General features: G+C 37.3%; 1 protein-coding gene across 7 annotated transcripts in view; it reads left to right on the forward strand.

Annotated features, from left to right (window-relative positions):
* Window positions 1–25,379, forward strand: part of PPP1R9A (protein phosphatase 1 regulatory subunit 9A) — a 149,211-nt gene that overhangs the window by 101,607 nt on the left and 22,225 nt on the right. For all 7 annotated transcript variants that reach the window (XM_084507788.1, XM_084507787.1, XM_084507791.1 and 4 more), the window contains exons 6-11: window positions 1,798–1,933; window positions 9,865–10,020; window positions 15,214–15,267; window positions 17,641–17,870; window positions 19,207–19,303; window positions 19,411–19,582. In XM_084507788.1, coding sequence (XP_084363914.1) covers window positions 1,798–1,933; window positions 9,865–10,020; window positions 15,214–15,267; window positions 17,641–17,870; window positions 19,207–19,303; window positions 19,411–19,582 — 845 coding nt within the window. The remainder of the gene's footprint in view (window positions 1–1,797; window positions 1,934–9,864; window positions 10,021–15,213; window positions 15,268–17,640; window positions 17,871–19,206; window positions 19,304–19,410; window positions 19,583–25,379) is intronic.

Genomic DNA, 25,379 nt, shown 5'->3' on the forward strand with positions numbered 1-25,379 from the left:
AAAGCGTGGCTGTTTTAGTCTTTGTAATACTTGGCTGTAAAATTAAAATTCAGAGGGAACAGGATCCGACTATGAGTCAGTGTGCAGAACAGATGAAGAACAGAGGCCATGAAGAAACATTCTTTTTCTTTCAGCCCCAGGTCTTTATCATTGCTGTCATGTTTTGTAATTGTAGCATGTGAGTGCCAGACTGTGATCTGCTATGATCAAGATTAAAATGATGTTATTTACTTGAGTGTTTTTTTTCTGTTTTCTTCTCTACTTTTTATTAATGTTTTTAAACTAAGACACCTTCGTGCAAATTATTTTCAGAGCACCTTGTGTCGTTTCAAAGAGAGTCACTCATTCTCACCTTTTGGAAGTAATTATTGACTTGCGTATTTTGGTGATGTTGAAATATTCTCCATGTTGTGTTCCTTTCTATAGTGCCTGACTTCATAGAGTCTGACAAATCATTTGGCATACAAAATGGATTCAGGTTCATCCACTCACAGGAACTTGGCTTATTCATGGATGCCAAATCCCAAATGACATTAACAGCAAGAGGCTGTACTAATCAAAATCATTTTCTTAACACGGGATATAATGCACACTTCTACCTCCTGTTCCAATAATAAATTAAATATATCATTTTGAGCCAGATGTTGTGGAAACAAATAGTTTATCATATGCAGTATGTCACTTGATTATGCTTTTCAGCTCTGCATAATAACTCTTTCATCTGTAATTGCCTAATTGTCTTTCTAGCCTGCTAAGAAAATACTCCTTGAACTTGACGTTTTTAAATAGAGCTTTTGTTCAGTATTTTACAGTGTTAGTACTGTAGCATGTATTTTTATAATTAATGCTACAGGTAGCAAAATGCCTAACTATGGTTATGCCATTGTGCTTAAAAAAGGGTTACAATCAAAGCCAACTCTGAATTTCAGTTGTGGAAAGCAAAACTCAGAAGCAGAATTTTAAGTCTCAGCCAGAAAAAGAGGTAACTTTCATTGTCTTTTGTTACGCCAAAGAAATACACTTCCAGTGTTCAATGATAGCTCACAGTGGAGAAAAATGCTCCCTAGCAACTGAAGTTCATGAAATAAAGGCTTTAAATTCAGTTTAAAGTTAGGGAGGCTGTATCTGTCAGGTTTAAAAATGTGGAAAGAGATTCTCTGTTATAGACAGCAAATAGAAAGGCTTTATATAATAAATATATATAATAGAAATATATAATATATATATATATTATATAATATATATAATATAATAAAATATATAATATTTCTATTATATAAATATATAATATATATAATATAATAGAAAAGCTCAGAAATGTCTTGTACGAGAAGATGGAGAAAGAAGTTACCCTAGCACATGTTCCTTTCACTGTGAGCTGTCAGAAGTTTGTTCATACCGGTACTGTTCCTCTGCACTGCCATAGGCCTCCAAGAAATGTGCTTCTCTTAGGGGACTGGAAGAGCTGATACTGTTTTAAAAAAATTGCCCTGCTCTAGGTCTGTATCTGTGGAGTTCAACTTCAGTAAATCTTTTCTACAGAAATTTGGAGTGAATGCTTTAGTGGTCACCTTCACTTTTGTTTTTTCATCCCATAAATACCGTGATGGTCTGATCGCTCAGTGTCTGGCATGCGGTGCCCTTCTGGCAAACAAGAGTCCACGGAGCACGTTTAAAGCGATCACATCCATGTATCTGTGAAGAAAAAGGCTACTCCCTAGACTAAAAACAGGTAAAAATCAAGAACTTTGGTAAAACAATAGGAATAATCATTTTTTCATTTTTATTTTTTTATAGGTTCGTAATTGGACGAGAAAAACCAGGACAAGTGAGTGAGGTTGCACAGCTGATCAGCCAAACTCTAGAACAAGAACGCCGCCAGAGAGAGCTCCTGGAACAGCATTATGCACAATACGATGCAGATGATGATGAGGTAACTCGCTTTCTAGTGTTTCATTATGCAGTGGTTTTTAATGTTCTGTTTTCTATTTTCCTGGTTTCTGCTTTTTAATTGTCACACAGAGGTCAACTATGCACCCGTCAATTACCCCTGCTGCTGAGTTTTAGGGTTTGGCAGTCAATCTGATTTGAAGAACAAAGTTACTGCAAAGCTTTTCAGCATGGACTTAGAAGATTTCTTTTGTTCCATAAAAGCAAATATCAAATTGGTTGATGCTTCTGTAATCAGTGCTCTTCTGAAGGTGCCTGCTTTGTTTGAGATCAGGGAAAAAAACTGATCTGCTTGTGCATGTTCTGAAGCCTTTTTTTTTTTTTGTATGTTTGTGAAAACTGGTAAAAGTCACCTTCTAACTTCTACAGGGTTGGGAAAGATTTAGACCTTTCATTTTTTTCCTAGAATATTTAATGTTTGTCTTTATTCAGAACATTAAGAAATGTTCTGAAAATTCCCAGTAAGACTCCTCCTTCCATGCACTGTTTATTGTTTCTGTGTGAACAGCTATTCTGCAGAATGCAGAATTAACCTACTTTGTCTGAAGCATTTATTGATCTTCATGATTAGTGCCTGATGTTCCAATACAAAGGTTCTAAAGCTATCAGCTTTATTCAGTTATTTTTCATAAATTCTTCCAGCTCTTAAAATTCCCAGTATGCCTGAGTGTCAAGATACTTAGAAAGATTAACGAGAGATCTTTTTCAGAGACGACTATGCTACCCCTAAATTAGCTGGTAGGTTGAGTTAGGATAAAAGGCAGTTGGTGTAACCAATCACTTCCACATAGCTCAAGCATACCACCTTCCTTTCACATTATCTTGAACAATATTACTTGAAATCTCAGACTCCATGTATTACTGTGTTTTTTCCGAGGCCAAAATTTTGTTTTCTTTTATTTGGGGAAGGAGAAGATAGAGAAGGAGAGATAGGATAGAGAGTTTATGCAATGCATTTAATTCAGTTTAGTATTCTTTTAGGTCCTGAGAGAAGGCTTCTAAACAGTGAAGTGGGAGAAAAATAGTCTGAAGTAAAATAAGGATATGCTTGGCTGAGAGTATTTTGAAACACACTGTTAAACTAGCAATAGGTCAGGATCATAAGAAGTGTTCCAGAAAACTTAGTAAAATCCTATCTAGCCCCAGTGATGCTTTCAGTCACTTCAGTTTCCACTGATGCTAAAAATAAAAATTTTTGAATATGTGTTAGAATGAATCCCATCATAGGTGCATAATTAACTCATATAAGTGAAAGTTGTAGGTATTACGGATGAATATGTACGTGTGCTTGTGCAAGACCATGAAGGCTAGAAAGTCCGTATCCTCTCTGTTCCCTCCTCAACCAATAGAAATATGCTATTATACTAACTCCTGCTTAACCTAGAATTAAAATTCAAGATCTTGATTAGTTTCTTGAAGGAAATCTATCCTCACCTCAGAAATAAAAAAGAGACAATTCCCTCCAGCCTTTGGAACATTAGACAACTCATCACAGCATGCCGTTGACATCAGGGTTTGAAGACCCATGACATCGTTTTTGTCTTAAACATAGTCTGGTGGCTTTTGTGTTGGCAGGAGAGGTGTGTCCTAGATAGCTGATGTACACATAAAGGGATGTGTAGCTGAAGGCAGACCTACACGAGCAGCTGATGCATTAAGCCTTTTACTTAGTGAACACATCCACCTGCAAAAATCTCAAAGGTTTGGTTTGCTGGCCCTCATGCTCCAGGCGAATGTCAGAACTCAGCATCTGACAATAAAGAAAACCTTGTTAAATCTGTGTGGATCAATATTGATCGTGGTGGTACCTCAGCCTTCAGTAGGTATTGTTGCTGTGTTGATGCTAACAGTGACACTTTCATACAGGTGACCATGCAAAGGTTTCTCAGCACAGCAGTGAAACAGGACAGGAGTAACTAGGTATCAGATACTTTCTGTGATGTGTCTTCTTGTCCTTTTTGCAATTCAGAAGTTAAAAACTCTTAAGCTTCATTCCCGACATAAATTTTTAACAGGAAAAATGTTAAATGCAGGAAGCGTTTTCTATTCATAGAGAAACGAAGGTAGTACAAATAATTAACAGGCTTAAAGGCATGATTTTCTTATTATAGCACTACACAGGGGGTGATGGCCACATCTGTGACTATGATCTGTATGTTTTGCCCATTAGTTTATGCAGTGCAAATGGGACGTCTATGTAGTATGTGAGGGAAGGGGGAGGAAGAAAGGAAGAGACATCTACTGCAGGAAATCCAGAGTGTCATCAAAAATTGCTTTTGGTAGGAGAAGGAATTAGGCTTCAGAACAAATGCAGGAGTGCATCAGTTCTCAAATACAAACAATGTTGGGATCACCAAAGTTTTATACCCATTTCCCACGTGATGGTGTATGGGAGATGGGTGGTAAGCCTTATTCTCAGAATAAATGGATGGAGTGTAGTTGCTGAAGTATGCAGTAGGTCATGTTTCCCTTCTTAATTAACAGTATTATAAAGAAGTAGATTGTATTGGGAACCTGCAGCAGTCCTCAGTGTGGTTTATTTTTTTGTCACCTGACTGTGCCTTGCAAGTAAACTTATATAATTTGCAACCAGGCAATTGTCACATTGGAAGTAGTAATGTGCTCTAATGCACATTAAACACAGTACAAAGACATTTTTGGTCACCACAAACACTTCTGCTCTATTTACTGTAAAATATGAACATCAGTACTTGATCTTACCTTACTCTGCTATGGCAAATGGGGCTGTATGTCAGACTCCACTGCCTTGCATTTTTTGGCTCTGGTATGCAAGGCATCTTTGGTGCAAGAAAATACCAGTTTCTACTATCTGAATGAATATGCATCCACAAATGTACCAAAAAACTTACACTTTCAAGTCTATCTGCTCACGGCGATAGTGATTCTGACTGTATGAAGCTCAGGAAAATGTGGATTGCCAGTGTAAGATGTGACATGCTGAGATGACAAAGAATTATACAAGAGTTGCTCAGTCTCAGAGCTATGAAACCATCCCATTCATTTTCATACAGTTCTTAAAATGTGGTGACATGGATATCCAACGACACCACTACATAAATACACAAAAAATGATCATTATCAACCCTCCATTGCAGCTGTCAAATTCTGAGCCTCAAAGACAGCAAAATTTTATCAGGTTTCCTGAGCAGGAAATCAGCAATCTGGGTTTGAGTCCTAGAGTCGCTACACATGACTGTGTTTTTTAAAGTTGTGAGCTGACCAAATCACAGGAAGATAGCATGTTCCAGGCACGTTCAGGTCCTGGTATTCTGCTGTGTCACCAGCTGGCTGGCATTCTTCTGGTTTGAGGGTTAATAGTCTTCATTGTAACCCAAGCTTCATCTAATTATTCTGGAAGGATCATAGTTACGTAATATAGCAGCAATGCTGAGAAAATTTTGACTTCTGTCAGCCAGCATGCATTGGATTTCAGTCATGTGCTGAATTAGATATTTGTTTGCCTGCTGTAATTTCTCATTCACCTTGCAGGAATGTTGCATGTCCGTTATTTGGTGGGGAAGATTCATGCTAACACTGTGTTTCTCAAAGAAGCATCATTTACTGTAAAAGTAGTGCGAACCCTGAAGTGTCCTGCATATACTTGAGAATCTGTTACTACAATGATTTGCACATTGTCACAGCTTGTAAGATGCTTTCAAATGCTGCGTCATTCATGTCTTTGCACAGAAACACAAGAACTTGGGCAGAAGTGACAAACACTTTCAAAAAAAAAAAAAAAAGGTATGCATAGTGGGATCCATGCAAAGGCAAGCAGGATAAATGTGCAGCAGCTCACAATTTGTTGGTATGTTCCTATGAGCGAAGCAGAACCAGCAGTATCTGTAATTTTTCATGTACTACTTAGGTCTGGCAGTGCTAGCAGTACGTGCAGTAAATGTCATTTCGCTCTGAGCTGCTGATAGCTCAAATATTGGACAGTATGGCATTTCAGGTGCTGCTGCTAGGTAGCCTGCTGCAAACTTTACTCATCACCAGTTCCTCTGGCTTCCTAAAATCCCACATCATTCTAATTTGTTGTATCCTGTCAAAAAACAAGACCTGAAGGCTTTCAAATAGGCACTGTCATTGTATCACCTAGCTAGCCTGCTAAATAAAACCCAAATCTGTATCCTTGACTGAAACCTCTTGACTTTGCTGTGTTAACACAGTGTTCTGGGCATGCTGTAGTCAAATTATGACATTTCATGGAATTTTAGTTTGAACCTGAAACCATCTTCTTTGTGTTCAACACGGAAAGACAAAAGTCACATGAAGCAGATGACCTGCTGCCCTGAAGTGATGCAGGAATTGAAATTATTATCATATTGACAAATCCTGTTCACTCTGGCCATGGACAAGTGGTTGTAGGGCATCTTTGAAACAACATCTTTATGTATTTGAACGACACTAATAGTCATTTGAGTACTTTTTCATTTTTAATTCTTATTTATCAAGATATTCTGAGAGGAAAACAACATTAAAACCATTGGAGAATATCACAAAACAGGCAAAAAGAAGAATGGTACAGTGTGCTTAAATGTCTTAAAATGTAAAGAATACTTCTGTGAGACAAGGCCTCTCAGAGTGCAATTTTTCCATCATTAATATGAATTACTTCTGTAAAAGCAATGATTGATACAGTAGCATTATATAGCTCTTCTGAAAGAATTTAGTGTAAACTCTCAGAAATATCAAATGAAGAGATGGGTTCGAGCTATTTTTATAGTTCTTCAAATGGCATTCCCTGACTGCGTGGAGTTACAATGCAACATTTAGCTTGATGCACCCTTTGTTATGGTGATTTGGGAAGGTCTGTCTGCCTTTTCTTGGCTGGTGCTGCTGCTCCTTTGTGCTTGTGGGGGCTTGGCCTGTTTCAAGAATTTACAACATAGTTAAACAATGTGAATAATGTATTTTCCTCTTTAAAGTGGGAAACGCAGTTCATGTTCATAAAGATGATTTCATGCTGCTTGCTGTGACAGTGTATAGCAAAATTAGATGGCTAGGAGCAGAAGCTACTCCTGCAGATGGGGAAACCTTGAGGCCTATGTACTTTTGAAACAATAAATAGACCTCTGCTCACCTGTTTTCCATGGATGAATTTTGCTCACCTGTGGAGACTAAAGAGACCAAGGTTTTGTTTAAAGAGCACATGGGTTTTCATTAGCTACTGTACAACGAATATTGTTGTCAACTACAAAACCAAAATGAATTGTGAGGAACGTCAAGCAGTTGCTGTTCCCTTTGTTATTTTTGAGTTAAATAACTTTTGTCTGTCTGTCTGCTTTTGTAAAACACTAAATTTCTTATTCTAGCTTACTGGCAGTGGGTCTGAACAACCTGTTAGTAGGTTCATGTCAGGTAAAAGCGAGAATTCGTTTAGGGAAAGTATGTTTTTTGTAGTTTACAACTTCTATTTCTGTAAAGCACACATCACTTCTTTTGAACCTGTTATTTGTGCTTCATGTGATTGTAAGATGGGAACATCGTTTGAAGACAAGAGCAGAAGTCCCATTTATTTCTGTGCTCTCTAATGTGTTTGTTTCATCCCACTGTCTTGTTTACTCCACCAAATTGCAGAGTTTGGCTTTGATTACTACTTTTTGTATTAATTGGAGCAAAAATGACTGTGCCCATCAACACTCAGTCTGTACAGCAAGATTTTCCTTTGTGCTCATTCTAATGTGCCTGATGTCCCTCCCCAAACACTGGGGCTCCTGAGACCAGTAGAATATTGCCTGTTCTTGATTTTTTTCCCCAGTATAACTTAGTCCATTTTAAATGTTCTTTTCTTCTTTTTCTGTGAAATATTTCTTTTTAGTTTAAGTCTCTGGAGACATCATTTTTAACTAAACTCATTTTTTTTATTCTTTTACTAAAAATGCATTTTGCATGAAATTAATATATTGCTTTAAAAAGCACACAGAGCTGAGCCAAGATGCCTCCTCTTTGCATGCTTCAGATATTTCCTCACCACTGCAAATGGACCAGCCAAGGTGCTTTGTTGTTTGTTTGTTTTCATGGAGAAATGATAGTTGCATATCACCTTAGACACTTTTCAGAGACAGTGACTGCAAAATTGACAGTACATGAGTTTAGCTAGTATTTTGTACCCACAGTAACTCATTTAATAGAAATCTCATTGAGATTTTAGAGTTCTTTAGAGTTCTTTAGAGGCTTCTTGCCTCCCTGGTAGTACGTGAAGGTGGTGTTGCATGTTCCTGGAAAAAGCAAGGAAAGTTAGTTGTATAATTTTGTTTAGACAGAAACTGCGTATAGCCATTTTTGGGGGGGCGGGGCGGGGTTAAGAGGAAGATTCTTAGTGCACGTACAATGCATAAAATAAATGGTTAGTGTATATTCAGTTGCAGAATATATATCCACTTATGTATACAGACTGAGATAACTCTCCTAAAAAATTGCTTGCTTTATCAGTGACATACTTAAAGTACAGCTGGGTCATACATGTTGGTGGTTTGCCTTCTTTATGGCAGTTCTTTTAACACTTACTTTACCAAATCATTCTGTATTTTCCGTGTGCTTTGTGTTTGTTGTTTTTTTTAAAACTTACACATTTACACTCATTGTGCTTGCATGCACGAGTTTTTAAATGACAGAGACAGAAGCTTAAATGACAGCTGGGAAGGTAGGAAGTTGAGATTTGAACTGTTCGGACATCTGACTTCTTGCCTCTTGAAGAGTTGTTTTGACAAAAATGGCACTAATCAATAATTTGAGCACTACTGGGAATACAGTTCTGATACTATTTTTTATTTACCTTCACATCAGGAGCCAAAAGGGCATGAAGAAACACTTGTGTAATTCTGTCGAAACCTCAGTGTTATAAGCATTACTCCATTAACCTATGAAGGACTGCACCGTTTCTCCCACCCTTCCTTTTCCATGTGCTTATTTATTCCCGTGCTTTATAAATCCAGATGTAGCCCTGAAGGAAGCGTTTGCTTTATAATATGTTTGTACACACTTGCATAGGCAGCAGAGTATTTATGATTCGTATGCAATGTACTGCAGCTTACAGAGGGAGCCCTGCTGCCGCAGAGAGGTATCCAGCCACATCGGGTACAGGAAGAGATGAGTACAGGTGTATGTGTGAAAGATTGTCTAGGCAACTTGGGTTTTAATATTGCAAGATTTTCTCTTCAATATTACTGTTTTTGTCTAATCTGGAGATACTGATTATGGGTTATGATTTTTTTAGAGTTTTGTCAGCAAATTGTTCACATCTTGTGGTTTACTAGCCCAAGAGGCACCCCCATTTCCTGTTTAAAGCTACCTAAAGCAGCTCCTTACTCAGAGTGAAAATTCTGTAAACTTTAACTTGTCTCTAAACTTGTCTCTGACACTTGGTTTCTTTTTTCTGCTGTTGTCTTTTTGTGTGGGTGTCACTTTCATATCATGAATTTGTTTATAAAGAACAAACCAATGGATTTTCAAATTCAGTGTGGAATATCACTGGAGAATTTCTACCTCCAAATGGCTTTAAAAAGGCCAGTGAAAATCTTATCCATCCTATTTGGCTTCCATTTCTGTTTGGAAAAGATTCCTTGTTAAGTTTGAAATGAATTGGGAGAGGTCTTTCTATGGAAAAGAAAGCTTCATCTGTAAAAGGATGAAAACTGTATAACCAGTAACTGGCCCCTAGAAATGTGTAGTGCTTAAGATATGCTTTTCTCCTCTCTCTTAATGTTCTGAAATACTACTGTGGAATTATAGTTTATCTGATAGAATTTGTAACTGCTTGCATTATATCTAAATAAAAATATAACCTTTCTTGTATTCAGTATGCTGTATTTGCCCGCTAGCTTTATTAGTCTTTAAATAGTCTGCCTAATAAGATGATAACTAGAATTTCTTAAATGCTATAAAATTAAGACAGGGGAATATGCTACAGATGAAGAAGATGAAGACATGGGACCTGTCCTTCCAGGAGGTGACATGGCTATCGAAGTGTTTGATCTTCCAGAAAATGATGACATGTTCTCCCCCAGTGATGTGGACACAAGCAAGCTAGCTCACAAGTTCAAAGAGGTAAGTTATAGATCAGAAAATATTTCTGAAATGTCTTACTGGAATTAGATTTCTAGCAATCCCATTGCCCTGTGCTTGTTATTTCTCTTAAATACTAGAATTGATTTCTAGCTGTTTGTGTAGCTGGTGCTGTTGAAGGGCTGTAAAAGTTCTGCTTAAAAGAAGTAGAAAGAACTGTTTTTCTGATTTTTTTTTTAACATCAGTTTTCAAGGACTGTTGTGTTGATGGAGGATAATTTATAATTTAATTTTCAGAACAAAAAGTTATTCTACTTCAGCACTTAATTTGCATTTTTTGACCAAGAAGACAAAGTGTAAGTTAATTCATTACCAGCAGGTTGCTTTTTTATTCTTTCTTTTTTCTTTCCTTTTTTTTTTTTTTTTCTGGTACGATTCCAATCAAAAGTGATCATGAAAATCAAATAATGAATATTAAATTTCAGTGAAAATGCAGCACTCTGCATAGTTCTTGCATCATTATGCAGCACTCATCAGTGTATGCAGTATTATATACTTAGTTATGTGTTTAAAAAGATGCTATACAGCGGAAGCAGACCTGCTTCAAGTTGGCATTTTACCAAACCTCTGTGGTTGTAGAGTTTGTGTAGCATCCACTGGCACTAACGGAAGCTTTTATCAATGATGTTTATCACAGTCACTGAGCTCGTGTAGCATACCAAAGTTCTGAGAAACATTTCTTCCTCATTTTAGGTTGTGCTTTTAATGTGGTTTATTGCTGAACTTTCCTGAACTCTGATGCAAACAGACATGGAACAGGTGGATTTCTCCAAACCCAGAGTAATAAAGACAATAAATGACAGTAAAGATCATCTTTCTTTCTAAATGCAATGAAAATGCTGTAAGGAACCAGAATGTCATAGGAGATTTGGGCAGCATAAGCTAGCTGGGCCCAGACAGAAGTTTGAAAAGAGAGAGGCTCACTTTTTGTTCTTCTTCCCCTGTCCTCTCTTCTTCCTTTCCTTCCACTCAAAACCAGTGTTTTATAGAAGTGTAATGTATATTGTTACTCGTCTCCAGTGAGAGTAATATGTAAAAAGTAATCAGTCACTGAGCAACCAGACTTTCCTTTTTCTGGTGTTGTTCTCTTTACCTTCTGGACACTTACTGTTTTTACATCATTGTTTCCTGAAAGCTTTTTAGTTTAGTTATCTGATAATTTTCTCACTCCATACTTTGAAGTCCAGGCTGTTATGCAAATTAGCAGGACAGTTGACTTCATTTTCTAATACTTTGCATCGTGCATAATGATTTTCTCAATGTGGTGGTAAGATGCTGCCATTCTGACCGTGCCAGTGCAACAAGGCTATGGAAAGCAGAGGTGCTGTGATGGACAAGACACTGAGCTTTGAATAATTTACCTGTACAGCTATGCTTGAAAACATTTTCCATCAACTTGGGCTACTGAGGTACTTGAACATGTCCAAACTGATATGCAGCTATCTGTAGACCTGTCTGGCTTAATGGCCTTAAAATGCAGATGTAAGGGATTAAATTTGGACTAAGGGACTCTGGAATCCTCCAGATTAAGTGCGGATAAGAGCCTGAGAAGAAAACATTAAATGTTCCTGCATAAGAGTGGACTCTTTTTCACTAACCCACACAGTTATCACTGGTAGGAGCATGCCACTTTTGTTTTGCTGATTGTATTTAACAGTACACAGCTGCGTTTTGTTGGCTCTTGCAGAGTGAGTGCATGTATTTTTCTTGGTATTTGCCCTGAATTTCTTCAACACTAGAGGACTTGTTCATGATCACACTGCACAAGCCCACACAGTGTTTTCTGGAATTGTATTTAAGGAATAACTGTTCTTTTCTGTTCTTACTGTGGAGATTAATGAAAGTATTAAACAAGTAGGTTGGACATAATCTTTAAACATAATAGTTTGACCTAATTAGTTGAATTCAGTATTTGCAAAGAAAAATATGCTCAAATACTTTGAAAATACTTTGCTTTTGGAATGGAAGTCAGAATAGAGGTGGGCATTCCTGGGTGAATCACCCTACTTTGGCGTGTCTTGTTTTCCTGGCTGTACAACAGAAAAAATGAGACTGATTTTCCTTAACTTCTTTTATAGAAAGAGCTGGAAGCTTTATTTTAGCTGTGGTGGTTAAAGAAGGACAAGATCTGTAGGGAGAAGGGACATCTTATTAAGAATTAGATGTTATATTTCACACATCTTAATGAAATCTATAGAAAAAGAGATTATTATATGCAAATTATTTAGAATGTATCATGTATATATATAGCATTATTATATGCCATGATTATACAAAATGATTTATGTGTATTATTTGTTTCTATTGGGTGCTTTCATTCCCATTGTACTCCAGCTATTTAACATTTACTAGCTTTTCATTACAATCTACCTCTCGCAGTCTTAGATGAATTCAAGATACTCTCTTTCAGTATATTAAAAAAGTTGTATTGTTTTGAAGAAAATCAGCTTTTAAGACATCTTTGAAAATTAATTTGCCAAAAATTATTCAAAATATCTTTTGTTAAAATGAAGCCTTCACAGATTTATGTTGACTTAGGAAACAAAAATGCAAAATAGTATCTGCCAAGGATTTGTCTGGCTTTATATAGGACATGGAATAAAGTATATTTGTTCTCCTATTAGAAAACTTGCTTCAATATTTTTAACTGTGGAGTCTAAATCTGCTTGTCAAATCCTTCACCTTGCCCACTATTCAGTCTAACCCACAATGTGTTAGTATTTCTCATGTATTCTGCAGGCATAATTAGTTGTCCACCTTACACATTTGCCTGTTTGACAGGAAAGTGTCTTTTTTCTTCTGCCTCAGTGGGATCTGCTGTACCATGTACAGATTCAATGATCCAACTGGGTGCTCAGTATTCATTTTTTTAACATAATAACAGAGAGTGTAAAAATAACTGTTAAAACCATCTGTACCTGAGCAGATTGCCATTTATGCAACAATTTGGAGTTTATTTGTATGTCATAATAAGCTGTATAAATGCTGCTTACTGGTTTGTGGGATTTTTAGAGATGGGAATGGATTGTGAGCAGGTAGCCTAAGGCTTTGAGTCTTGGCTTTTTGATTTCATTATTAACTCTGCAAAGGGCAAAGTCTGTCGCGTCCATCCTTCCCCTGATTTTACCTCACTCCAAAACAATGAGGTTTTGAATGTGAGGTTCAATGACCTGAACTAAGCAAAGGTCTGGGCATTATATAAACACCGTAACATTTTGAGATTGTTCTTTCCTAATTTTTTGTCATTGTCTTTCACTACCAACAGAAATTGAAAAATTAGAAGAAATAGTTATCAATGTCTCTGCAAGTTACAGATCAGAGGTTGGCTTGAGTGAGCTCAAAAATTGCAACTAACCTCTTGCACCAGAATATTCATAATGCTTTTTAGTGCAAAGTTGGGAGGTCAATTTAAGTGACAGCTGACAACCCTAGGGACTAGAAGTGCTCACATTCTCCTGTAGAGACAGTAACCAAGAGATGACTGGTGGAAGGAGAAGATGCCTGAACAGTTCCTCAGGTGGAACCAGTTGCATGAGTGCCTCCTTATTCCTCCCATAATAAATTCAGTAATGTTCCAGCAACAGGGACTAGGCTTATCCGCTAAATCAGCTGAGGCTGATTTGCAAACCAAACTGGATGTGTGTCCTGCGCTGCCACAAGAAGAGGGTTCAAGAGGTGCCCTGAAAATGGAACTTCAAAAGCAGCTAGGCCTTTCTCAAGGATGGTTGTACTGATCAGCTCTGTGATAACTCCTGCTATTTCAAAAATTATTCCTCTTCTCCAAAAGAATTTCTCTTTTGAATTGTTTGTACCTTCTTTTATTTTTTTATTTTTTTATAACAGCCTGGCCTTTGAGAATGTAACCTCTGCTTCATAAGAGGTGATAATTTGTGATTCAGTGCAAGTCCCTCATGCGCACCACTAGCTCAACATAAACTGTTCCCAAAGGCTTCCTTTAGTCTTGTAAGAGTAGTAACCACTGTGTAAAACATGCTTTTCTGTAACGATTCCTGGTATTCATAAATAATGAACTAAGGTTTTGTCTTCCCTGCAGTGTTAGCTCAAGCTAAATTCGGGTTTTGCCCATGCCCTTGCTCCTCACCCGACAACACACAAGTCACTGGTTCACATTAAACTGTCCTGTAGATGTAGGGTTTTGGGGCCTGCCAGCAGTTTGTCAGCATCGTGTGCCTGAAGCAGCAAAGCAGCGGGGATTTGGGTGCAGGCCGCTGTCGGACACACGCGTACATATGATCATTGCCGTTGGGATTGTGGTTAAGCTTTGGAAGCTGTGCTTCAGCTTCTGCTTCAGTGTATTCCTGGAACAGGCAAATATTAATCCTCTGGGGGGAAACCAAACTCAAAGATGTTTCGGGGGGGGCAGACTGATGTAGGTTAATCCAAAAGAAATCCCCTGGAAGGCGTGCAGCTGGGTGCCAGGTCCTCAGCACCCACCATTTCCCTGCACAGAACCCCTGTTATTGTGGCACGGTGCTTGGCAATGTAAATACAACCTTTAGCACAATGCCAGGGCTGTTAATCTACTTGCAGTCATTTTGTGTGCCTGTATGCTGTTTCCTGTTTTTTTACTGTTTCCTGGTGTAACTGCTCTCCCTTGAAATTAGCTAGCTTGAGCAGAGTAACTCAAGTTAATGGCGGGGAAGGATAGCATCAATTTACCTTTTCTCTTGCGTGGAGCAAACACGTGGAGTCATCCCCTGAAGGTTTTCCGACTCCCTTAGTTGTTAAATCACTTATTCCTGTATTTGCTCTTTTGTAATATGCCTGCTTTAATCAGTATCGAGGGACTTCCTGACAGCACTGGGACATATTTCATATTCACATCAGAGGAGAGCAAAGCCCAGCAGGATAACATCTTTTTTTTTTTTTTCTTTTTTCTTTTTTTTTTTTTTTTAAGCAGAAGACATTTGGTTTTGCTAAACAGATTGGATGTTCTGATTTGAAATTATGAGTGGTTAGATGGCATCCTATCTTTAATTAGATTGCACAGTCTGAGTCATTTTGCAAGCTAGACATTTTAATTTACAATCTACTGCACTGCAGCACTCTTCAAGGCCTTCTGCTATGTAATAAGGTATTCAACTTGCAGCACAGGCTTTAAAAATACTGGAGTACTCTGTGACTTCACTTGTTTATTTTATATTTCAATTTTAGTTGCAAATCAAACATGCAGTTACAGAAGCTGAAATTCAGAAGCTGAAGACGAAGGTAAGAATCAATATGCAGTTAATACACGCTGATTTTTTTCCTCATGCAAAATCAGATCTGAAGACATGTATCTTTATGTGGGTGGAGAAATCAACGTCCTTATTAAAGGCAGATTAAGAAACACAGTGGCTCAGCTAAATCTTGTCTTGCTGTATATTCTCTATTCAAAGTTTCACGTAAAATCTTAAGTGCTGCTATTAAGAGAAACTGCCAACTTGTGTAGCTTCAATTAAACATACATTTTAAGGAATATCATAATGGCTAAATAGCAGATTTCTAGCTTTACAATTCTAATGCATTTTCTCAGGTTTTTAGATTATATTTGGATTGAATATTCAAGCCTAAATTAATAGATTTTTTTATTTGCTAGTGATGTTAAGATATCTTGTTTATGTTAGTTTCCTTTTTTCAACATTTAAAAAATATTTAAAGGTTTTAGATTTAAAATATTTTTTTTTTTATACAGGAAAAAAATAAAAGCTGTTTCTTACTGTTGCAGTTCTCTTTAATAGATGTTCTAGATGTTCTTACCAGCTTAACAGAAAACATCTCACAATTGGTTGCTAGTTATTAGATTGAATTTGCAATAGCAATAAAAAGAAATTGTATTTTTGTATTAGGATAAGCTTTAAGGGAAGTCAACTGATAATTCTGTTGTTGAGTAAAATTAGGTTTTATAATAACATCCTTCTTTTTCAGTTTGAGTACATTATAAAGGAAATAAAGGAAGACAAAGAGAAAATTGTACTTCAGAAAAATATTTTAGATGATTGTTTCTTTCTAGCAACCATTTGCACTCACCATGCATTTTGCATAGCGTTTATCAAATTTGCATTAAGTATTGTTAAAATCAAATTCTGAATGCAACTATTTTCTGTAATAACAATTTCTGTTGTACTATTTCAGTTCAAAAAGTCAAAAATCTTTTCTCCCATCTACTTTCCAGTTCCAATCTAACAATTGGAGCTGCTTGGTCAATCCCTTGGGACTGTGCCAAGCCCCACTGACTTCATGGCGTGGGTGTAAACATTCATCTGTGCAAATCCATTTGCAAGATTAGGGTTAATACATCTTTTTGTGTTGGACTTCTTTCTTTACATGGTGTTTTGAATAGAGTCAAAGAAAATGTGGCTAGTTTATGTGTGTGTTACTACTAAAATTGCAAACAACCTATTCTGGTTTTGTGTGCATCGTCCGTGGTGCTAGCAGAACTGCCAAGAGCAAATGAAGCAGTCTTGATAAGTAAACGGGGGTGTGTAAGACAGGGTTTCCTTCCATAAATTCTGGGAGCAAAAATACCCTACCCTGAACCCTAACATTATTTGGTGCCAAATGCTGAAACTTGCAACTAGCTTTTGGAAATTAAGAAACATAACTACAACAAAAATTAACAACAACAAAAAAAAAATTACACGGGCACTAAGGGTTATTATAAACTCAGCAGTAATATTCAGGCTTCTTTGAGGTCACTTGGAAAAAAACACTGGACTTCACTGTTGCCAAATAGTGGACATAGCAGTGGAACCACACTGATCAGAAAGTTAAACAGTGCTGATATGACTGGCAGAATTACCACCTTTAAGGGCAGGAATCTACAACAGCAAGGATATGTTTTCCTTTTAATATTAGCTCCTTATGATGTGGTAAGCAAGTTTAAAGAAAACAAGAGTAATATAACAGGTTCTCTTTGTCCTCATAATAATTCTGGCCTAGTTTCAGTGTTAGATGCAAAACTCAATGCCTGCTTAAACAGAAAATAATCCTAGGTTATGACCTGATGTTAAATTTTCTATTCTACTTCCAGCCTCGTTTGTTTGGCTTTCTAGATTAAGCAAGATTACGATATGAAAAAAAAAAAAACATTGTAAGATTTCAATAGGATTTCCAATTTGGGGGAAAAAACAGATAGATTAAATGCAATTGGCTTTTTTTCTATTGTTTTTCAAATTGTTCTTAAATATAGAATCTGGAATTCCTCTTCAGATATGATGTTTCTCATCGTCTGAAAGGGTATGAAAGCTTTCAGACTCCTGAGCAAGATACATAGAGCAAAATTCATTTGCAGTGCTGGTTGATTAACCCTGCAGTTTACATAAATACTCCACTATTGATGTTTTAAAATGTGTTAGTGTATCTCAGAGAATCAATGAGGCTGCACTGTAACACAGAGCAAAGGTTCTACCTCATTTTAGGAGAAAGAGTAAGGTATGCATCAGTGTATGTACTAGTCTTGAAATGCTCTTTTCTCTGCTAGCATATTACTTTTATAGTTAATCCGTGATTTTCATTATTCCTGTTGTTTGAATTTATCCTAATCTATTCGGCTGCACTTTGCACCTTTGTACTGACTGGCATCTATACTGTTTTGTTCAGCTGCAGGCAGCTGAGAATGAGAAGGTGAGGTGGGAGCTGGAGAAGACCCAACTGCAGCAGAACATCGAGGAGAATAAGGAGAGGATGATGAAATTAGAGAGTTACTGGATTGAGGCACAAACCCTGTGTCACACAGTGAATGAGCACCTCAAGGAGACGCAAAGCCAGTATCAGGCTCTGGAGAAGAAATATAACAAGGCAAAGAAATTAATCAAGGATTTTCAGCAAAAGTAAGCAGCTACGCCAGGTTCAGCAAATGAATTAGTGGCCAGATAGGAAACATGTATGTGATATATTTTGATATATGAAACCAACCCAAATCCCTGTAAGGTAAACAACATTTTTCACTTTTTTTATCATGAAAACCACAAGGTCTTCATTGAAAACAAAAACGTTAGTATTATTCAAGTATTAGTTTAATATTGCTGAAAAAATATATAACTATAACTAAATAAAGATTTATTCTGTTTTATTCCACATTAGAATGTTTCAGGATTAGTAGATAACTAAACACGGTTGCAAACAACCAAAAGTAATCATAGTAGAGCATTTGATTAGAAATGTTTGCTGCAATTTATAGTGACATATCAGCTGGATTCACTCCTGCTTTGTACTAATGTAACACGCAAAAGCAATTTGTTTTGTTACATTTTCCATCTTATTTTTCTTCCTCCTGTAGATGCCAGGATTATTTGAGCTGTTGAGCTAACTGATGGTTACCTGCCCCCTTCTGTTTCATGTGGTCCCTTTCCCTGATGGCTAGCAAGAATAATAACATCTTATATTTCTATAATGGTTTCCATTCCCCAAATGTTCTTTTGTGCAGCATTTTTTAATTAATGCTGAAATGTGGTCATTTAAAAAAGAAAACTCAAAAATGTACAGCAATGTCAAGTGAAAACTGGAAGCGTAGAAGTAAATACCCTGTCCAATTAAAAAAAAAAAAAAAAAAAGATATTCAAAATGTCATTACCTATATTGGAATGTCGTGACTGTTCCAGAACTAACTGGTATGTCATGTGCTTTTTAACATAAGTGCCTTCAATTTTCAAAGTAAAAGGAAGTAAGAAAAATAGATAGATTGACCTTGTATAGCTTTTCTGTTGCTATTCCACTTTATATTAGTAAAAGATGTAGTCCATTGTTTTTAACTATCTTAGACTCCTAAAAACACCTAACAGATTTCCTTAAAACTTACTAGAAAATTAAATTTGTACCTGAAAACTTCTGGCTGTCCTTTCACTGAAAAAGTACAGTCGCACTCTCATAAAACAGATTCTATCCCATTTCCCACAGCAGAATGTAGACTTTTACTTTTTTATTTTTTGTATTTTCACATAGCATATTGATATAGAATGATAAATAATTGCTTACATTTTGTCTTAATTGCAGTTTCATACTTATTTCTAGGTTAATAGTAAAATATTTGTTAAGGACAGAATTTTCTGATGCGTAGTCCAACATCTGGTACACCAGAACATCTTATTTTCTGTTTGAATGTGATTGCTTTTTGATGACAGCAAGAACATCTTTTTCTTTTTCTTGTTCTTTTTTTTTTCCCCTAAGAGAACTTGACTTCATCAAACGCCAGGAAGCTGAACGAAAGAAAATAGAAGATTTGGAGAAAGCACATCTTGCAGAGGTTCAAGGCTTACAAGCTCGTGTGAGTATTATTTACTCATTGGTTTGGTGACAATTCTGTCTGATAATACAGAAAAAAAATACAGATGTGTGTGTGCTGTAGTTAAAAATGTGTTGTATTTCTTCCAGATACGAGACTTGGAAGCAGAAGTTTTCAGGCTACTGAAGCAAAATGGGAGCCAGGTTAACAATAACAACAACATATTTGAAAGGCAGACATCTTTTGGAGAAGTTTCTAGAGGAGATCCAGTGGAAAATCTAGATACTAAGCAAGTGTCCTGTCTGGATGGCTTAAGTCAAGGTTTGTTTGAACCAATCCATAACTCTTGTAATGTGTACATAAATAGTATGGTTATCATTTAGGATTTAAAGGAAGTACTAACACAGGAATGCTGTTGTTTTTCCAGAGGTCATCAAATAATGACAATAAAGAGTTCCAGAATAACTATACCATGAATATTCATTAAGAAATGGAAGTGACTAGCATGTTTTAATAAAGACCATTGTTGATTTCATAAAGCTTAAATGAATTTTCAGTGAGATGCCATCAACATTTAGGTTTAATTCCACAATTTCTGTTGTGTTAATAAAATAGGAGAAAATTGTGTTTTCTTGCATTCCTAAACTCATCCTTAATTACCCGATCACCAAAGATCAAGCAAGAACGAAGTTACCAGAATTACAAAAACAAGCTTAAATTTAGCATTTTGAATGGATCTTTTCAGGGTTCTGATCTCACCTTGGTACTAACATCAAAAGCAGCTGTGTAGGTAGAGCTCACCATTTCTCAGGATGGGGCCTTCTGTGAACAAAATGCAAAATCTTTCCTGGTTCATTCATTAAATAATAGTAGTCTACAGCACAGCCTGATTTACAGCATAAGAACTGTTGGACTTTGTTCTACATTATCGAAGAGCCAAAACAACTTATGGTAATGGTAAGATGTGGATAGGTGCTATGATTCTATGATTCTGTTGGCAGGGTAACTGTAACCTTTACTTGTTTTGCATAGAAAAGATCATTGTTATTTTTTCAGACTGTGCCAGTGAAAATACACACATAACTTTCATAGCTTCAGTTAGAGTTTTAAGTTCTGTAACTGCAAGTGTTTCCTTACTGTTGAGGTATATGCAGAATTGAAGCCAACGTTAGATTCACAGCATTGGAATGAAATTGTTTGGTGCAGGAGCAATACTTACTGTGTATTTAGTGACAGTCTGTGAAATCAGGTTCTGGGATTATGACAAGGGAGCACCAGAGTTCATTCCTAGAAATATTTTCATTTTCAATAATCTATAATATTATTTATTTTTCTGGTGAAGAAAAATGCATTGCGCTACCAATTAAATTGATTTCTAGCAATCACGGGGGTGTTTTATTAAAATTGCTATTTTAGCAGTTAGCTCACGTGTGGAGTAACAAATTGAGTATTGCTCTGCAGACAAATCAATGTGAATTATATTTTAACATAATGTATGTACATAAAAAAGGGCTTGTCCTTCTGAAACAGTATCTGTGTGATACACAGACCGTGTGGAATTGGTTTCCACAAATCTCCACATAGCTTTTTCTTTCTAGCAAGTGTTTATTATCCTGAAGTCTCTGAAGTTCAGGAAAGCACTCAGGGTGACAAGTCTGTATTTCTGCATAGAGACTCAGTAGGCGTTACAAGTAGATCACAGCAGGGAAGGAAAGTGTATTTTGTTTACCTACCTCCCAGAAATCATGTTTACATTTTTAGCAGTGTCAGCACACATCCACAGCTCAGGAGCTGAAATGCATTCTCAGACATCCTCTTCAATATGTACCTTGCGTGGTTCAGTGGAATGTTCTGTTTCACTAAGACTGCAAAATTCAATGCTGATAAGACTTTTTATTTTTTGTATACAATTTGAAAGGAATTTCTACATGTAAAAAAAAATCAAAAAGCATCTTTTTAAAGCATTAAAACTCTATGTCAATACTTCTTAATCATATTTTTCAACTCATATTTGCATGAAAATTTTCAATTTCTAAGAGCTGCCATTTTTCACCAGGACAACATTCCCCTGGGAAGATGTTGACCAGTGTTAGTGCTTCTGAGAGTTAGAATGGGCAATCTGTGAATTTAAAACTGCTCAAATTTAACTACCTGAATACAAAAAACAAATTATTTGATAGAAAAAACAGATAATCATCAATGATATTTTGGAAGTAGAAGAGCCATAGTTAGATCTTAGATTCCAGGCTGAATTCGTGCTTTTAACAAGAGAAAAAGGACTTCTTTAGAATAAAGAGATACCTAAACATGCTGTGGCACTCTTTGACTTCCTTATACTTTTGCTGGTAAATTCTGTATCAGAGTGTCTGAAGTCTGTGTCGGTCTGTAATGCAGTGATACTTGGTATTTACAGACAGAGCCTATATCTTCATATTGTTCCCATGTAAGCCTTTTAAGAAAAGGACTTACCATTGTCTGGCAATATGTGTAATAACTAATCACCCCATGCGTTCTTGCAGAGGAGCTATTGAGTGCAGGAGGAGAAGCTCATGATGTCTCTGGAGGCTGATCAGGATTCCCTAAGTGCACAGTGTGTTGTGCATCTTCGTGACATTGACACAAGCACTGCTGTCTCTTTTCTAGTTTTTATTCAAACAATATAATGCACACTTCTTGTTCAGCCTCAGCTTTAGGTTGGTAGGATGAGACTGCATGTGCGCAGACGCGTCCTATCATTTTTACTCTGAAGCTTGTGTCTGTCTTCCCTAAAAATCAGCTCATGTAAAAATACATATTTTATGTATCCCTTAAATTAAAATGATGCAAGCACATATCTTTTTTTTTTTGTTTTTTTTTTTTTTGCTTCAGGGTGAACTGAGGTGTTTATCATATTCTTGTGTTGTAATACATTTGGGTCTAGCCAACAGATGCACTGGCCTGCCATGCCCACAGGAGCACGGCTGTCCCTGCCCGTAGGTGGTCTGGCCGTGAGGACATTGTGTCAGACTGCCTGGCTCCTCGGGCTGTAACATAACCTGATAGTGAGAGGCTTCCAGGAACATCAGTGGAAGCTACAGAGAGAAAGCAAAACTGTTACAGCCCGGAGTCCTTTGTTTTGCATTGGAATACCAGAAGCCTGTGGGTTGTGTTTCTTTTACAAATATTTGATTTATTCTGAGATTACAGAAAAGCTGATGAAGCCTTCAGTTAGTGGTCACGAGCTGTGTCCATGGCAGAGAATCAAGCTATTCACAGATGATCTGGAAGGAGCCAAGGATTTGAAACCTGGACAGTTCAGTGTTGACACCAGCTTGGACAGTCCTTGCTGATCTCTGCAAATGCCCCTTCAAGCCACTTTGATGGTTGTGCTGGGTGCCCTGGGATGCTCAGGGATGCATCAGTTCACAGAAGGAGGTTTTGAAATGTATCAGCCTGTACATGTATAATGGAAACACAGTGGGAGGACAGGAGGTCTGCTTCCCACTACACAGTGGTACTGAAATAACACAGAGGGAAGCCCTCTGCAGTGAAGTGGTTCAAGGCCCTCTGAAAGAAAGTCCAATTAGAGTGTCTTCACAAGCAATATCGAACCTGTTATAACATTCCTCTGAGATATTTATCATGTTCCCTAGTGTGCTAGAAGATTCCTAGGAAAATACCCTTCCTGATGCTTTTGAGCAATTTTTTTTTGCAGCAGGCTGAACCAAGGTTAAGTTCAGAGCTGGCCCTGAGAGCTCACAGCCCGGCTCTAGCATGGAGGGAGCAGCAACCTGCAGGCCCAGGGGGTGGTTCACTTAAACAAGGCCAATGTGACCACTTAGTTAAATAAGTGTTTGCAGTGCCGCGTTGATGGTTTGCATAATTTGGGCAATCAGCAGAATGAGTATATGGGATTGTGTGCACCTGACAGAAAAAATATGAGAAGTTCAAATCATGACAATAGATGGGTATCCTATCAAATAACGTCAGAAACATAATTTTACACGATTTTCTAGTTTCATCTATATCTGGAGTTTAACTCTTACACAAAGAAGAAAAGCGAGACACCCTGCTGGAAGTCTTGCGGTGCTTTAAGACAACATGGATCTGCAAAAAGACATGAGTTTTAAAGGAGTCTTACTCTTCAGCTATGTAATGGACTTTACTAAGTCAGTCTGTGGCTCTGATTTCAAGAGACAGTTTGAGCTAAACTGACAGCTCATTGGTGTTGAACTGGGAGACCCCACAACATCCCTTTGTCTGACCACATGGTTCTGCTTCATCCACTGTCCTGCTGTAGCACTAGGACACTTGGTGCACTCATTCAATTCACCAGAACAACAGAAAATTGACTTAAGAAGGGAAGAAGTTGGAATGTCAGACTAAAATCAGATAGTTTCTTCTGGTTCCCTCATTTCAATCAGCTTGCAGAGGAGCTGAGGTCCAAATCCTCTGGTGGGCTGGAAGGGTGTCACTGGGAGCTAGGGGCTGTGGATACAGAGGAGAGAGCAAGAACTCTGCATTTTGGTGGTGGTGTTAAGTCACCGAGCTGTTTCCACCCAGGGCTGGATCATATTCTCTGAGAGATGGTCATCATGCCATGGAAAGCATTGAGAAATTTTCTGCTTTATGAAAGTTGATGGATTCAGCAAGGCTAAGATGTCTCTGTTTAAAGCTAAATGTCTTTGTTTAAAGCAAAGATGTCAGTAAGATTGGCTGCTAATTAATTAGTGTGTTAGGAATGCAGTACTTAGACAAGTAAATTAGCGTAACGGATTTTGATTTGATTTGTAGTTTGAGGATTGCCAAACGAAAAAGAAGGCTGAAACCATAAATAATCTATTTCTTGTCTGGCATAAAATGTGAAAAAAAAAAGTTTTGCCTTATTGCGGCCTTATAAAATGTTAACTTTGCCGAAATTCTCAGATTTCATTTGAATAGATGATTGACAGCTAAGCAAACAGCAGTGATGTCAGCTCTATTTGTAGAGGCAAGTCATAGATGAAGTGTTTAGTATGCTTTTCCTCACAAGGCATTCTTGAATGGGGCGACTTTGAAACTAGGCAGATGAGTTGGCTTCTCAGTTCCATTTTTTATATGAAATATTTCTCCAACTTCTGTGCATCACATAATGGTGTTTGAGCAGCAGATGAAAGGGGAAATATGTAATCCTACTTTGTCTTCAAAACTGATGAAACAGAATTTCTTGTGTTTTCCAGCAGAAAGTTAGATGTATGAAGACAACAGGGAGTAAGAGTGAGAGTGTCAGTGTCCAGCTCTTTTATGATGATATAAAAAATAATGCAGCTTTGGATTTCCTTTGCATTTTAATCTTTTAAAGTACATACGGTGGAGTACAACATCTCCTACACAAACCCCAGCTGTTCAGAAAGTACAGCAACTCTGTAGGGGTTAAGAGACAGGACTGCAGAGTACATCTCCCAGCTTTCACACAGGTCTTCTGATGACTGTCTTGTTAATTTTTGTTGGGATAATTACTGCTTGTTGTAAATCTCTCAGAGGGTTTTGAGCTATTAGATCAGCATAATAACAGACCTAACAGTCCATGTCCTGCTCAACACAGTATAGTTGTTTGTCTAGCTGATCAGGTAGAAATTGAGCCCCTTCTGTCATGTACACATACAGCATATGGCCATCCCATTCCTGTCTTGAATGACTGTAATTTGGGGTGCCTTTCATGGGTCTTCTGGATGGATTAATTTCATTTCATTTCAACTGTCATGATAAACTTCACTGAACATCTCTGGCAGTTGCCTGCAGTGAAAATTTATTTCAGCTCTCTTGGGGTCTTTCTGCAAAACTGTAGCACTACTTCACTAATGATTTTGCCAAAATATGTTGCTGTTAGAAGGTTGGAAACAGGCAACTACAGTACATGGTGATAATCACAATAATAGTCATGGCCTCTAGACTCCCACTAAGGAAAGGAGCCTGACAAAGTAGCTTCTGATGTGGTCTTAGAGCAAGTGAGGCAGGGCTGTATTGGTGTCAGGTGGCTCGTATTAATTGGTTTGTATTAGGGACCATGAGGCATGGTGCTGACAGCAACATTTTTCTTAGCTAAGTTTGCTTAAGTTTTTGGAGTTTGAAGGAACTCTGAATAAAGCAGAGAAGAATC

This window comes from Aythya ferina (assembly GCF_964211825.1).
Source record: "Aythya ferina genome assembly, chromosome: 2".
In the NCBI taxonomy this organism is placed as follows: Eukaryota; Metazoa; Chordata; class Aves; order Anseriformes; family Anatidae; genus Aythya; species Aythya ferina.